At 35.6% G+C, this 16,273-nt stretch overlaps 1 protein-coding gene across 1 annotated transcript; it reads left to right on the top strand.

Moving 5' to 3' along the window:
* Positions 1–230: 230 nt before the first annotated feature.
* Positions 231–13,773, top strand: pygb (phosphorylase, glycogen; brain). Its single transcript, XM_081347279.1, has 20 exons — positions 231–601; positions 2,255–2,356; positions 2,673–2,751; positions 2,831–2,934; positions 3,058–3,189; positions 4,122–4,233; positions 5,687–5,769; positions 6,241–6,384; positions 6,494–6,586; positions 6,853–6,999; positions 7,075–7,238; positions 7,422–7,536; positions 7,683–7,784; positions 7,947–8,094; positions 8,327–8,385; positions 8,881–9,022; positions 9,172–9,379; positions 11,723–11,857; positions 12,042–12,108; positions 12,493–13,773. The coding sequence occupies exons 1-20, from the start codon at positions 359–361 to the stop codon at positions 12,643–12,645; spliced, it is 2,532 nt and encodes an 843-aa protein (XP_081203405.1). The 5' UTR covers positions 231–358; the 3' UTR covers positions 12,646–13,773.
* The last annotated feature ends 2,500 nt before the right edge of the window (positions 13,774–16,273 follow it).

Raw genomic sequence — 16,273 nt, 5'->3', positions numbered from 1 at the left:
TTATTATGTTATAATAGTTGCTGGCCCAAATGCAGATGGTTATACACAAACCGGCTCACCTAGGTCAGAATCATAGACTGTGGTCAGAATACATTAGTAAACTTGTAGCTAGTAAGCGTAAGCGTTGCATGGATGATTGACGTCTCACGCAACCTATGAGAACGCAATTGCGATAGTGTCACTGGCCAATAAACAGGCGGGATTTAAGCCCGCCCACCTTCTTCTCCAGCTGACATAGGGGTGTGTCTCAAAGCCAGGGAAGGAACAGTGCGTGTAAAGTCCTTCTCCACCGCACCAAGCTGTGCACAAGTCAAGGGTCCACAATTTCCATTCTTTGCTTTTTAAACGCATTGGCAACATGTCCAAACCTCTAACCGACCAGGAAAAGCGCAAGCAGATCAGTGTTCGCGGTATAGCTGGACTGGGGGATGTTGCCGAAATCAAAAAGAGCTTCAACAGGCATCTTCACTTCACCCTAGTGAAGGACCGCAATGTGGCCACCCCGCGGGATTATTACTTCGCCCTGGCACACACGGTGCGGGATCACCTGGTGGGCCGCTGGATCCGCACTCAGCAGTATTACTATGAGAAAGACCCGAAGGTACGGATCTCATCTCTTCCTCCTCTTGCAGCGAGGAAGTGGCGTATTGTGCACTAGTGGGATAAGTTACATGAAATGCTTTTAATGTGGAATTAATCTTTACGAATTTAAACATTTTGTTTATGCATTTGGCAAGTTTGGGCCTCCATAATTGCATTACTGCAGAATTGCACACTGCTGTATGACACAAGTGTCTTCTTAAGTTCAAATTAAATGCACAAACCATAATCATATTCATAGTGCATTGTAAATATTAGTGAATATGACCTGGACAGTCATTTCCTCATTTATTGTGAGATAGTCATTAATTTCACTGTTTTCTGGGGAGAGTTAAAGGCCTGTTGTTTCCTCAGCTTCCTCCATTGACATGGGGTCAGCTGTTAAAAAAAGTGTGGTCTGTTCTTTGTCATATTAGGGCATCATTAGTTATGTATTTTGCTACCAAAGATTGCATTATACTGTCAAACCCAGTTGAAGATAATAGGTTTTTATTTACTTGGGTTTACCTGTTGTTTATTTGCTATTACCTGGATGTTTAAGGAGTTGGGAGGTCATGGTGTTTTTCTGGAGAAAGTGCTTCTTTTCTTAGTCTTTTGTGGCTCCATTGGTGTGGCTGTGAAGCTCATTGTGACTTGTTTGTTGATGAACATGGAATCTAGGCCTAACCATGTATTTTGAATTAAAGCAGCATTACATGGTAATTTTCTGTACTTTAGGTCTTTTGGAGATAAGTTATTTATTGAATGTTCATGTTCTGGGCTTGACAGCTTTCCAGAGATGTGTGTGCTTAATTTCAGCAGTCATTTGAGCCAGTAATGATAGCCTGTGTTTTCCCTCCTGTCTAGATATCTCTTAGTGGAAGCAGATAGCTTTATATGGTTGAGCACAACAATATGTCAAGCATTTCCAGGTACTTCACTCTTGTCAAGCACTACGCTTGTTGAAGTTCAGACCCTTGGAAAAACAGTAAAACACTGTCACTTTATTTAAACCCACAGTATGCACTATGCAGTGATTAAGCCCCATCTCAGCATGTTAAACTGAAGCATGCATTTATTTATTACTGTGGTATTCGGATGTTGTTCAATGTGTATTTGAGGCCTTCAGCAGTCTGTAAACTTCTCCCAGGGCAGACATCTAATGAATGAACTCTTATGAAAAGTTGATATCAAGCCAACAAGATCAAATGTTGTACTTCAGTAACATACCTGAGAGTATAAGTAGGCAGTAAACCATATAAAAAGACTGACTGCAAAAATCATTTTAAAGTGATTTATTAAGTTGATTTAATTCAAACTATTTTAACATGCATGTCTGTGGAGAATACACATTTCCTGTTTTCAAATATTTTTTATAAAATATTTAAATAAATGTTATAATATTGGAGTAAATTCATATAATATAAACAGCCAATTTGAGGGAAAAAAACAACATATTGGTTGACCTTTTGTTTCAGTTCATATGCTGATTAATTGTAGTGTTATAAGATAGTATAATGTTATAATTTTACCAGACCGTAAAATGTTGCATCTTCTAATCACTGTAAGCTTGTATTGTCACATCTTTTCTATGGTCTTCTGCCTACATGATCTGCTACTTCAGATATCCCTGTGCACATGCAGTGAGGTTTTATTTGTGTGTTTTTTGTTGCAGCGCATCCACTATCTGTCTCTGGAGTTCTACATGGGCAGAACTCTACAGAACACCATGATAAATCTTGGGCTGCAGAATACCTGTGATGAGGCCATCTATCAGGTAAACTGCATCACTGATATAGCAAACTTAATGCTCTTGTTACTGAATTGCAGAAATGTCCCAGAGCTCTGTTACTTGAAACTTTAGAAACAGCTGTTGTTTTTCCCCTGCTCACCCACAGAGCGCTCATGGGGGATGTAGACCAGTTGCCACAGGCTTGCAAAACTCTTACTCTAAACCCTTCCTTGTTTGAATTAGAGAACACGGAAATTGCCGAAACATTAAACTGCACGAAATTTGCTTAATCGGTTGAAATTGTGTTGCCCAATGTGACTTTTTTTTAACATGATCTGTTCTGAAATCTATTGACCTTCAGCTTGGACTGGATTTGGAAGAATTAGAGGAGATTGAGGAGGATGCAGGGCTGGGAAACGGAGGGCTCGGCCGTCTTGCAGGTACCTACATTTAAAACTCCCTACATCCTAGTACATGTCCCAGACATATTGGACGTTTGATGTCTGCTTTCTCTCTCAGCTTGTTTCCTGGACTCAATGGCATCTCTGGGTTTGGCGGCATATGGTTATGGCATTCGTTATGAGTTTGGGATCTTCAATCAGAAGATCGCCAGTGGCTGGCAGGTAAACCAAAACTGAAAAATAGTATTTATATGGGTAATTTTCAGTATATGTTAACCCATGCATTTCACTTTATTTAAATAGTAGATCAAATATTGGAAATATGAGTATCATTTTTTTTTTTAGGTTGAGGAAGCTGACGATTGGCTTCGTTATGGTAACCCTTGGGAGAAGGCCCGTCCCGAGTACATGCTTCCTGTGCATTTCTATGGCCGAGTGGAGCATACTCATGAGGGACCAAAGTGGGTTGACACTCAGGTCAGTCAGTGATAATCTAGTGGGATATCAGGGGGAAAACATAGCTATAGAAAAAAAACAACTTCAACCACATTCACTATCATTCAGAAGATTGTAATATTTCTGAAAGAAGTCTGTTATGCTCATGGCTGCATTGATTTGAACAAAAATACAGTAAAACAGTAATATTATTTCTAATTATTATACAAAATATTTTCATTAGGGCTGTCAAAAGATTAATCGCGATTAATCGCATCCAAAATAAAAGTTTGTGTTTACATAATATATGTGTGTGTACTGTGTATAATTATTTTGTATATATAAATACACACACATGCATGTATATATTTAAGAAATAATTGCATACATATACTGTATATATATTTATATAGTTTATATTATATATAAATAACAATTTTTTCTTAAATGTATACATGCATGTGTGTGTATTTATATATACAAATTTAATTATACACAGTACACACACATATATTATTTAAAAACAAACTTTTATTTTGGATGCGATTAATCGCGATTAATCTTTTGACAGCCCTACTTTTCATAAATAAAATGATTACAATAAAAAAATAACTTTAATAACTTTATTCTTATGGCAAAGCTGCATTTGCAGCAACATTACTCCAGTCTTCGGTGTCACATCATTCAGAAATCATTCTAATATGCTGATTTGGTGCTCCAGAAACATTTTTTATTAATATCAATGTTGAAAACAGTTGTGCTGCCTAATAAGTTTGGAAACCGATATACATGTTTTTTTCAATAGAAAATAGATTTTTTTTGTAACACTTGATTAAATTAATGCGTCCTTCATTTCTTTAAAAAAACCTTACTGAGCTTTTCAATGTTACTGTAATTGTGGATAAATAGGATGGCAAAATTAAAGTCATTTCATGTCTATATTTTACTGTACCGCTCTGTCTTTTCTCTGGCAGGTGGTGCTTGCAATGCCTTATGACACACCTGTGCCTGGTTATAAGAACAACACTGTGAATACTATGAGACTGTGGTCTGCCAAAGCTCCTAATGATTTCAACCTGCAAGAATGTGAGTCAACACAATGATCAGCTCACATGATAAGCAGTCTGAGCTCCAGTATAACTTTTGGCTGAATCGCTGAAATTAAGTGAGCTTCTCTGTCCTGGTTTGAATTATTACATGCTTAAAATTTCCAGTTGCTTGCAGTATTATTGAAATAGTTTTTTAGATTACTGTTAGTTTGATTAGAGTCGACACTAACCTTCTCAGTTGAGTTTATATAAAAGTGAACTTGTTTCCTGGGAGAATGGTTTCTGTGTAGAATACTAAATATAGGCCTCTTCACCAGAGCAATGCATCAGCAGCACAGAAACAGGAGAGCAGCTGGCAACAGGCCAGCGTTACCCATAGATACGCCTGCTTTTGAGAGCGTCCTTCATGATTGTTGGGCCTCTGAGCTCTACAGTCAATGTCTCATTCTATAGACACATACTCGTAAGGTTTATACATGCATACAATTTTATATATATATATATATATATATATATATATATATATATATATGTATATATATATATGTATGTGTATGTATGTATGTATATATGTATGTGTATGTATGTATGTTATATATATATATATATATATATATATATATATATATATATATATATATATATATATATATATATATATATATATATATATATATATATATATATATATAACATACATACATACACATACATATATATATATACATATATACATATACATATATATATACACATATATATATACACATATATATATATATATATAATATATATATATATGTATGTATGTATGTATATATGTATGTGTATGTATGTATATATGTATGTATATATGTATGTGTATGTATGTATATATGTATGTGTATGTATGTATATATGTATGTGTATGTATGTATGTATGTATATATATATATATATATATATATATATATATATATATATATATATATATATATATATATATATATATATATATATATATATATATGTATATATATATTAGGGCTCAGTTTTTTCTATTGGCCCAATCAGATCAGTTTAGATTTTTACTTGCCCTGCTGCTGTTTTTTAACCATGTGTAACCTTGTAAATAGTGCTTTAAGATTTTCGGGTAGGTCTAACAGGTTGGATATATACATATTTAATAAAGTTATCAAACACTTCACAGCCTTCACTGCGTAAATTATAAATTAAATATTGATTAATCCTTATTAAAGCTACAAAAGTTATTCAGCCAAGAGCAGCGAGGGATTCTTTGATTGTCCTTAATGACAGACAGCAGCGGGTTTATTAGTCTGCTGTCACTTTTAAGACATACCATACAGTATATGACGCGCATCCCATTTTCTCCCAACTCTTCATGTTAATTTAAGACTTCATTTAACTAATTTAAGACTGTGCTTGCAAGGAACACTCGACAAAACAGGCATTTTAGCATGTAATTTTGAAATACTCTCTCTTAATTGTAGTCAATGTGGGAGATTACATCCAGGCTGTATTGGACCGAAACCTGGCAGAGAACATCTCCCGGGTGCTCTACCCCAATGACAATGTACGTACACTCACTTTGCAATGCTATAAAACTCTTGCTGAGGATGGTCTGATGGACAGAATGTACACACAGGGAGAGAGAGAGAACAGAGAGCAGGAATTTGAACGTGATATGCGTTAAGTTACTATAATAAACACTGACAATCATATGTGTGTAAATTTAGACTCTGTCGATGCTGGTATGCAAAATAAGCTTTAGCTGACAGGCATGAGCAGATTTCAGCAGAGAAAACTCTTATCTTATGCAACAGTGCCACTGACATGTGTAATACATTGAGGAAGTTTGAAAATGGAAGGCTATGTCTATGTGTCATGATACAGTAGTGTATATTGTTTTTATTCACACAACTGCTAAACTAAGAAAACACAATGCTTGGTTATTCCGTCTGTAAAACTGACAGTAAATGGAATGTGTTGCTGTTTGCAAAGCTTTCAGTGTGTCTGTATTTAATATTGTATGTGCATGCGTTAGTTTTTCGAAGGGAAGGAGCTCCGTTTAAAGCAGGAGTACTTTGTGGTGGCTGCTACTCTGCAGGACATCATCAGACGCTTTAAATCTTCGAAGTTTGGCTGCAGGGATCCCGTGCGCACCTCTTTTGAGGCTTTCCCTGAAAAGGTTATAAGACATGAAATGCATTTATTGACTGAATTTTCAGTCACAAATGTATAAACAGCAAAGGTTTTTGCTCTTAAGAAGAATAACGCTTTCAAAACCACTCTCTCAGGTGGCGATTCAACTGAATGATACTCATCCGGCTCTGGCGATTCCTGAACTCATGAGAATCCTGGTGGATATAGAGCAGCTGGACTGGGAAAAGGTGTGATGTTCAGGCTGTCAAACTGTGTTTTAAGATAATTCATCTTAACTCTAATCTGTGTTCAGCATTTGTATTTTTCTGCCTAGTCATGTTGACATGAGTAATACAGACAAAGTATTGCTAATATAATGAAACGCATAGTTCATTCAGCCAGACAACTTTTTTTTTAAATAACATTTTCTTGGAAGATATTTTATTCATTTTGTTATTTTATTTATAATAGAACTTTCCAAAATCCGCATTAAAGTGCGCATGTGTGTATGTAGGCATGGGAGATTACCACAAAGACGTGTGCGTACACAAACCACACGGTGTTACCCGAGGCTCTGGAGCGCTGGCCTGTCTACATGTTTGAGAAGCTTCTGCCGCGACACCTGCAGATCGTCTATGAGATCAACCGGCGGCATCTGGATGTGAGGATACACGCGTACACTAACTCAAGATCATCATAGTTATTTCTGTTTGGTCTGATGGACTCTCTGTTGTAGAGAATTGCTGCGCTGTATCCAGGCGACCATGATCGTTTGCGCAGGATGTCTCTGATCGAGGAGGGCGATCCAAAGAGGATCAACATGGCTCACCTTTGTGTGGTCGGGTCGCACGCCGTCAACGGAGTTGCACGGATTCACTCAGACATTGTGAAAACCACTGTGTGAGTAGAGTGCATAAGTCTATATACATAAATATTTGACAGCGAATGAATTATTTCTAGGGCGCCATGGAAGCATTTTTATTTTAAGGCTGTTTAGGTCATGTGTGTATTGACATTAAGTACTTTTGATACAGTTACATTTAGAACTTGCCGAAATGAATTAATTTTTTTAACTGGTTTAAGATTTAAGGACTTTTGTGACGTTGAGCCGGAGAAGTTTCAGAACAAGACAAACGGCATCACACCTCGTCGCTGGCTGCTGCTCTGCAACCCTGGCCTGGCTGACATCATCGCTGAGGTGGCCTCCTTAACTTATTATTCATGCAGTTGGTGTAAAGTTGTGTAGTATTTTAGTTTACATGTTATTTATTTTATTTTATCCAGCTCTTGCTCGCTCTGCCCCCACAGTTTTTGTTTCTGTCCCTCACTATCTTTCCCTTTCAGAAAATTGGCGAGGATTTCCTGACGGATCTGTTCCAACTAAGAAAACTTTTGGACTTCATCAATGATGAAATGTTCATTCGGGATGTGGCTAAAGTGAAGCAGGTCTACATTTAAATTATTATTTTTTTTAAATAAATAAAGACATGCCTTCTTCGATTTTGATATTTATAATGTACAGGAGTCTTTTTCAAAATTTAAAAAGACAAAAGAATAAAAAAAGAGAGAATTTTTGGCTTCATGTTTAAAGATTTTTTTTTTTTTTAGGAGAATAAGCAGAAGTTTGCAGCATATCTGGAGAATGAGTACAAAGTAAAGATAAATCCTGAGTCCATCTTTGACATCCATGTCAAAAGAATCCATGAGTACAAGAGACAACTGCTCAACTGCCTTCATGTCGTCACCCTATACAACAGTACGGAAATACATAAAGAAAAACACAGCAATGTATTTAAGATAGAAGATCAGTGCTTGAACACTGCCACCTATCTGAGCACTGATGAACTGACCAAAGAGAACATTACACTTTTTTTTTTAACTTTTTTTTTTTATCATAATTATTTTGTAGATCCTTTTTTAAAATGGCTCAAATTAATGAATGATTTAATTAGTGATTTTATAAATTATTTTATTCTGCACTTTTCTAGGGATCAAGAAAGAACCAAACAAGAAGTTTGTTCCCAGGACCGTAATGATTGGAGGAAAGGTATGTGAAAAAAAACAAAAAATAAATAAATAAATAAATAATAATAATTATATATATATATATATATATATATATATATATATATATATATATATATATATATATATATATATATAATATAATATAATATAATATAATATGGGATTCTGAATAATATTAGTATGTGATAACTGTCATTATGGAATTTTTGTGTACATTAGATTGACATGATTTAAAGCAGTAGTTTTCAATTAGGAGGTCTCAACAAACTTAATTAAAATGTAATCAAACTTTGCTGAAATGCTGAAAAAAACAAGGTGTAAACTTTATATTTATTTTTGTCTCCCCCAGTCATTTACAAATATTGATTTATTAATGAACATACTTGTTTGTGAAACTTCTGGAATCAGCTAAATAAATAGCTTAATATATTGACACTCCCAGTTTCTGTTAAAAAGTTTGAAAACAAGCAGCTCGAAAATTGCTTTTTCTCTGATCCTGCACTGCCTCCTGCAGGCGGCACCAGGCTATCACATGGCAAAGATTATCATTAAACTGATCACCTCAGTGGGGGAGGTGGTCAACCATGATCCTGTGGTGGGAGACAGACTGAAGGTCATTTTCCTGGAGAACTATAGAGTCTCATTAGCTGAGAAGGGTGAGTAAACACATTAACAACTGTTGATGGAGAGCCATAAAAATATCAGATCGGATATTTGTCAAGATCAGTTGCATCATAGTTATTTTATTTATTGGATATCATAGATTATAATGGAATTTGAATTTGTCATGTGCTTTGCTCTTCAGTGATCCCCGCTGCCGACCTGTCCGAGCAGATCTCCACGGCGGGCACTGAAGCCTCCGGGACTGGGAACATGAAGTTCATGCTTAACGGCGCTCTGACCATCGGCACCATGGACGGCGCCAACGTAGAGATGGCAGAAGAAGCTGGAGAGGAAAACCTGTTCATCTTTGGCATGCGGGTCGAGGATGTGGAGGCCATGGACAAAAAGGGGTGAGAAAGAGCGAATAGATATAAACCGAATAAGAGAGAGAACATGGGTCTAGATGGGAGAGCACTTCATTTGTTACAGTATTTACATTAGTTATTATAAGCATAACTATTCATTGATTGTTTGTTACAGTTCTGGACCATTTAATAATATGAATGGGTACAATTTTTTATTTTAATAGTTTATTAGTAAATTTTGAAGTTTACATGAAATAAGATAAATAAATGCATTAGAATTATTGTTCATTGTTAGTTCATGGTAAGTAATGTAGTTAACTAATGTTAACCAATGAAACCTTGTAGTAAAGTGTTACCAAACAGAAATGTAACTTCCTGATTGTGACATTTAAAGGGATACTTCACCTCTGGGAAGATGAATGTGTATTTAAAATAGGTCATTTAAGTAGAAGAAATGTGGAGAAATTTTTGAATTTGGAGCTTTCTAGACTGAGAAAAACCAGAAAATGTATTTTTGGCTTATGTGGATGAAAGACAACAACTCCCAGAATGCACTTGCTTCGCTGCCTTAGGAGGCCACGCCTACCGGTTAGAGAGCACAGTTGAAAACAACAAGGCTAGCCTAAGTAAGTGATGAGTTTGCCCAAAATGTCCGGGATTCGGCTTTTGCGTTCTACAGTCGCCATTCATCATGTTTACTGTGGCGAGCAGGACGAGGCTGACGGCCGCGGGAGAACGGCGCGAGGCCGGTGGCTTCATTACTGAGACGCGCCGGGTCTCGCATCTCTCACGGAGGAGCGGAAATTTTCTTAGCAATGGTAAAGCGCACATCAACCGATCACTTGTTTAGCGTTCATGTAAACACTACAGTCAGATTCACTGATCGGAATTAATTCAGTTAGATTGAAACGAGAGGTGTGCATGTAAACAATGAATGGCGACCGCAGAACGCAAAAGCCGAATCCCGGACATTTTTAACAGTCTCGCCCGCCGGACAAGTCAGGGAAAAGGAAGATGGTAACCCTTACTATTCAGCTTTCTCCTATTATTCAGCTTTCTCCACAGAACAAGAGCATGCTAGCTTAGCTTCCAAAGAAAGACGGCTGATACTGTGTACATTCTGTGAGCGAGATCCCACCCTGTATGGGCGGGTTGAACACATGCGGAACAACGCCATCTACTGGCTGTAGTCTTTAGCCTCTGGACAGAAAATCCTCCGATGACGCAAAATGACGATTTTTGCGTCATCGGAGGATTTTTTCCAGACAAAAAATACATAAATCTCTCGTCTCAGGGGGATTTGGGGGTGGAAAGCAGGGTAATTCGAAAATACTACAGGTTTTCTACTAATACAAAGCTTAATGCTAAATCCTGAAGTAACCCTTTGTGGAATTATTTTCTTCTGACTGGATTTGTTTTGTGATCACTGTTATTTTAGTGTTATTTATATAGGAGTGAATTAAGGGTGATTGGGACATAAGGTCAAATGGGATAGTATAACTATACAGAGATTATTTTCACTCCTAATGAGGGAAAATAAAACCTTTTTGCCGAGCCCTAGCTTTGAGACCTCATTGTAAAAACTGTAGGAGGGCGGAGCAGGCATCAAACAGGAAGTTGACCCTCTAATGCATGAGGAAAATTACAAGCTTTTGCTAGTTTTCGTAACAAGGTCCTAAAATTGTCATAACTACTATTTTACACAAACCTTTGATGGAAACATGAATATGATGCTCAGTCCACTGCAACAAAATCAATAAAAAAAAATCCTAACTGGGTTGTTTTTATTTTGTCACAATTTAGGTGGATGGGACAGCATGATTCTGGGTGATTGGGACACAATAGAGAACCATTGTTTATGCTCGAAATTGTTTTTTCCCAATCTCTTCATTTGTGCAACCCCTAATCATTCACAAAAAATGTTCAAGAGCTAGCTGGATTATGCTAAAGAAAAGAAAAACTAATTCTGAAAAGAAGGGTTTTGGCTCATTTACATAAAGGAGTATATCACGCATCCTTTCATTATAATATAAACTTTTTACACAGCTAAAACTTGTTTACACAAGGCTGAAATTCAAAAACCGTCCCAATCACCTTTGATGCACCCCTGCTATTATAGTTTTTATGTTAAGCTTTTTTTCTTTAAAATTTAAAATTTTGGTTATTTATTTTAGTTATGTGATTTTTTTTTTTTTTTTTTTTTTTTTTTGCCATTTTTAGTTTTTTTTATGCTTTTTTGGTTTTTACATATTTACTTTTTCATGAGTTCATCTTTTTATTTGATTTTTTTTAATCTTGTATTTGATTTCAGCTTTATTTCAGTGACTGAAAAACAACTTTTAATAATTAAAGTTTGAGTCTACAATAACATCACTGTTTGTGATCTAGATACAATGCCAGGGAATACTACGAGCGTCTGCCTGAACTCAAACAGGTGATGGATCAAATCAGCACTCGGTTCTTCAGCCCCAAAGAGCCTGAACTCTTCAAAGACATTGTCAACATGCTCATGAATCATGACAGGTGGGCAGCAAAGAGTGCACTTGTCTGAATTTTATTTATTGCTTCACTCCTTCTTTGAAATAGTTTGCATTTTCTGGTGTCTGTTATGTCGGTTATGTATGTTATGTATGTCTGTATGTATGATTATCACATTTCTTTTTTCATTTGTAGGAGGTGTCTGACTTCTGTTGTTTTTCTCTCTCAGGTTCAAGGTTTTTGCAGACTATGAATCATATATCAGTAGTCAAGAAAAAGTTAATGAACTCTACAAGGTGAGTTAAGCAGCTTTCTTTATGATCTATATTAAACCTATAATTACTGTATATCATTTTAAACTCCATTTTTAATGATATGTTATAAACTATAATTATATAAAATATCATTATATATATATATATATATATAAAATGTTTTTGTAACTGACACAAGTGGGCACCTAACACTCCTGTTAATTGTTAGCTGATGGTCATAATCTGAAAATGACCATTTATTGGCTGATTGATCTACTTGGAGTTTAAATGTGTCTTCCACTGCTCAAAATGTAGAACTGATTTTTGAGAAATAGATGTATGGGCAAAACTGCTTGTTTCCCAATAGCAACTTTGTTCATTCATCGTAAGTAAAATTCCCCACTCTTTATTTTTATTTTTAATCAGAACCCAAAAGAATGGACCAAAACAGTGATCAGGAACATTGCTGCTTCTGGAAAGTTCTCCAGTGACCGCACCATCATGGAGTACGCCCGTGAGATCTGGGGAGTGGAGCCGTCGGACGTCAAGATCCCGCCACCTAATGAACCACTGGAATGAGGGAGCAGGGAATACTGGGTCTGCTTGCCTGTTCCTCAACCATTCCCAGTGTGTTGGTGTGCCTTCAGGTTTCTCTCACTATGCATTACACCATATTGAACCCCTTTGAATTTCACGACTGTAGTTTACCCCCAATATACACACAAACTAACCCCTCCATGTGCACTTACACTGTAGTACATTTAAAATCAGTTACTTTCACTTGCCCATATACTCCATTTTCATGAATTTGGTTATGCCAATTCAATTTGTTGCTCATCTGAGACTAATTTATTGAAGCTTCATTTAGTTAGAGCTTAGTCTAGCTTCACTTTACAGCTGTATTGATGCATGTGTAAATTCTCAATGTTGGTGCATTCCTTGTATCACTTTTAAGAGTGGCCATTCTGACTGATTATAACAGAGATGCCAAGACTATAGTTCTGTCCCTGTTTTATGCATTTCAGGAAGTGAATTTAGCAACTGGAAAACATTGGAGACCTAACTATCATTTGCATCCTGGACTATTTCTTAGCAGCTTCAGGAAATATTTGCTCATCAGCCACCTTTAGTTTGTTTAAATTCAGTAGAATTAGTCTCCCTGCCCTAAAATACAGTATATAACCAGTCAGAAACAACCGTCTCAAAAGTGGCAAACGGCAGTAATGACCGAATTATATTTTTTATTCAAGCTTTCTGACGCAGGTTAAAGGGTGCCTTGTGTGCATACTGTGCAATATTAACAACAATAATGTAAATATTTCATAAAACAATGAGAATAGAGAATATATGGCAGCTGCCTATGTAAACTCACAGGAATCCATCAAATAGTACATTATATTTTGTCAGGGTGAGCTGATGTCAATTTGTGCTCTATTTTGCATAGTATTACCAAGTGATGATATGTTTGCGCTATTGTATCTGTAGCTTGAACTATGGCCCGTTTCATAAAGCAAACTCTGACTTTTTTTCAACTCTAAACAGCATTTCAGATTCCAGGCTGTCATTTGAATGTATGCTTATGGATGTCATCTTTGAACATTCACACTTGTACTGAGGTTTTCTTGCTTTTTTTTTTTTTGTTTTTTTTTTACACAAGTACTGTAAGGAAATTACCTTGTTAACAAATAATAAAATAAATAAAAACAGTATGCTGTTGAATTAAATGACTAAACAAGGCAATTCCAATTGCAAGTTGGATAATCTGTTCATTGTTGTGAAGATTGAAGGCTTGTTACGCCACATTCATATCACTCAGTGTAATGAATGGCTTGAACAGGTGTAGGGTAAGGTAAAAGTGAACGCATGAATGAGGCATTGCCTAAACCTGCTTCCCTGTAGTATAACTAGTTTACCTGGATTTGAGTTTGACCCTATCTATTAAAATTGTTCACATTGTGGTTTGTATATGCATGTGTATTCTGCTACATGAAAAAAAAAAAAGTCAGTCAGTGAGGTACTTAAAAAAAAAAAAAGATGCCGTCCTGGGATTCAGTATAAAAGTTTTAAAAATAGTGGATATTAAAAAGCGATACATATTTCTTTTCCAGTCCTTTATTGTTAACAAACAAACATACTGTACTTACACCTGTGCATGTGTCCAGTAAGGTTTAGCAGCTTAGAAGAAAACAAACATTGTAAACCACGCATGATATAGTCTGCAAAAAGTAACAGTTGCTGTTGAAATAACTGGGCAGTATTTCATTTCATTACAAAAAATAATTTTAAAATATAAGTGTTCAATTCAAATATGCAAAGTTTGGTCAACATCAACGAAGACGACAGAATAAAATCTGTGTTCAGAGCAGTGACATCCAAATATACAGTGGTCCATTTTTACATTCTAACAAAACAGGATACATAATTAAGTGGCTTCATTTATACCTCTATATAGTTTGTTTTTGGTCTTACATACAGTATGGTTGTCCTTCGGCTTTAGATAAGAATATTGCACTTCTTTAGGACCTGGTGGTCTCGCTAAAACTTGATCATTTCTACATAATCCTTCGCAAATTAAGAGATTTTGGTTGTTTTGCTTTCAGTGTATCAGTCCATCATGAGCCCACACTGGCAGAAGAAAACAAAAAATATTGGGATGCAATTTCTTGATGAGACTAACATTGGACTGTACAAACAGAGCCTTGAGACGATCCAAGCTTTCATGCTCACATGACCTTCCAATCATCACCAGCCCAAAAAATGTCTGACAAATATAACCTGACACACAGAGCAACAATACAGCAGATCTCGATTTTCAAAAGGCCTGTATTACAGTGAAATTAACTTGTTCGCAGATAAGAATTATCAGATGGTCAGTGCACACTGGGAAGAAAATATGTTCATCAAATATACATGACAAGATGTCAGAGCAAATCATAGATATGTGTCGTTATTGCTCGTCAATATTCAGCCAAATTAGAGAACACGACTATAAAACATTGGAAGATACACTAAAAGTGAAGCTTGGGTCAGAATGATCTTGTTAGAAAAAATACATTTTCAACTGTAAACAAAGTATACTACTGTTCAAAAGTTTTGGTTCAGAATGATCTTTTTTCTTTTGAAAGAAGTTAGCAAGTCAGTAAGGATGCATTAAATTGATCAAATGTTACAAAAGATTTCAAATAAAGTTTTTTTTTGCTATTCATAGAACAAAACTTATCAATAAAAAAATATCATGGTTTACACAATATTAAGCAGCACAACTGTTTTCAACACTGAGAATAAGAAATGCAGCAAATCAGCATATTAGAATGATTTCTGAAAGATCATGTGACACTGAAGACTGCAGTAATGATGCTGAAAATTCAGATTTGCATCACAGGAATAAATATATTTTAAAAATATGTTGTAATATTATGCAATATAATATATTGTAATACAGGGTTCCTACACATTTTCCATTAAAAAAAAAAAAAAATCAGACCATATTTAACATAAATGGTGCATACAACACTATTTTCAGTACTATATTTGATATACAGTACAGTCATCTATAATTTGAATTTTTAATCGGTTTTCTAGAAGTGATAACATGCGCTGGCATGATGAGAAGAAACCGAAAGTGCTTTATAACCTTCATATATTCACCTCTGACACAGTTTGATACTGTAAATGTGGTTTGATGTGGCACGACCACCAAACAGCAAAGTACAGTCTGATTTAAATGATCGTTTGTTCCTTGATCTGTTGCTGGTTTGAGTGGCACACGCATTCTTTTAATGAGCTTATGGCAAAGACAAACAGTTTTGTGTAATGACAATGTGCGCCTTAAATTCATTGTCGTGTTAGACAATCACTAAATGATCAATTTTGCCATGAAACCGCTCTGCTTGTATAAGTTTAGAAATTCTTAATTTTATATTTTTCCATACTTGGAAAATACTCTAATCAAATCCCATATTTCTCCAAACTGAATAGGAACCCTTTCACAATTTGACTGTTTTTACTGTATTTTTGGTCAAATAAATATAGCCTTGGAGAACATAAGAGAAAAACTTACTGACCCCAAACTTTTGAACAGTAGTACATCAGTTGCTAATTTATATAAAAGGTTTTTTGGCTCTATATAATAAAGGGGAGGGCATGAATTTAACGTAATGTTAATAAAAATAAGTTATCAAGATTTTTTTGATTTGGGTATCCAACA

This window comes from Scardinius erythrophthalmus, assembly GCF_964197995.2.
Source record: "Scardinius erythrophthalmus genome assembly, chromosome: 19".
Taxonomy (NCBI): domain Eukaryota; kingdom Metazoa; phylum Chordata; class Actinopteri; order Cypriniformes; family Leuciscidae; genus Scardinius; species Scardinius erythrophthalmus.
This window is presented reverse-complemented; position numbering and strand designations above follow the sequence as displayed.

Excerpts from the sequence above, each read along its gene's own strand:
- pygb (XM_081347279.1), top strand. The coding sequence starts at position 359 with ATGTCCAAACCTCTAACCGACCAGGAAAAGCGCAAGCAGATCAGTGTT. Across the intron at positions 602-2,254 it reads ACTATGAGAAAGACCCGAAG|CGCATCCACTATCTGTCTCT; the intron begins GTACGGATCTCA and ends TTTTTGTTGCAG. Across the intron at positions 8,386-8,880 it reads CCGTAATGATTGGAGGAAAG|GCGGCACCAGGCTATCACAT; the intron begins GTATGTGAAAAA and ends TGCCTCCTGCAG.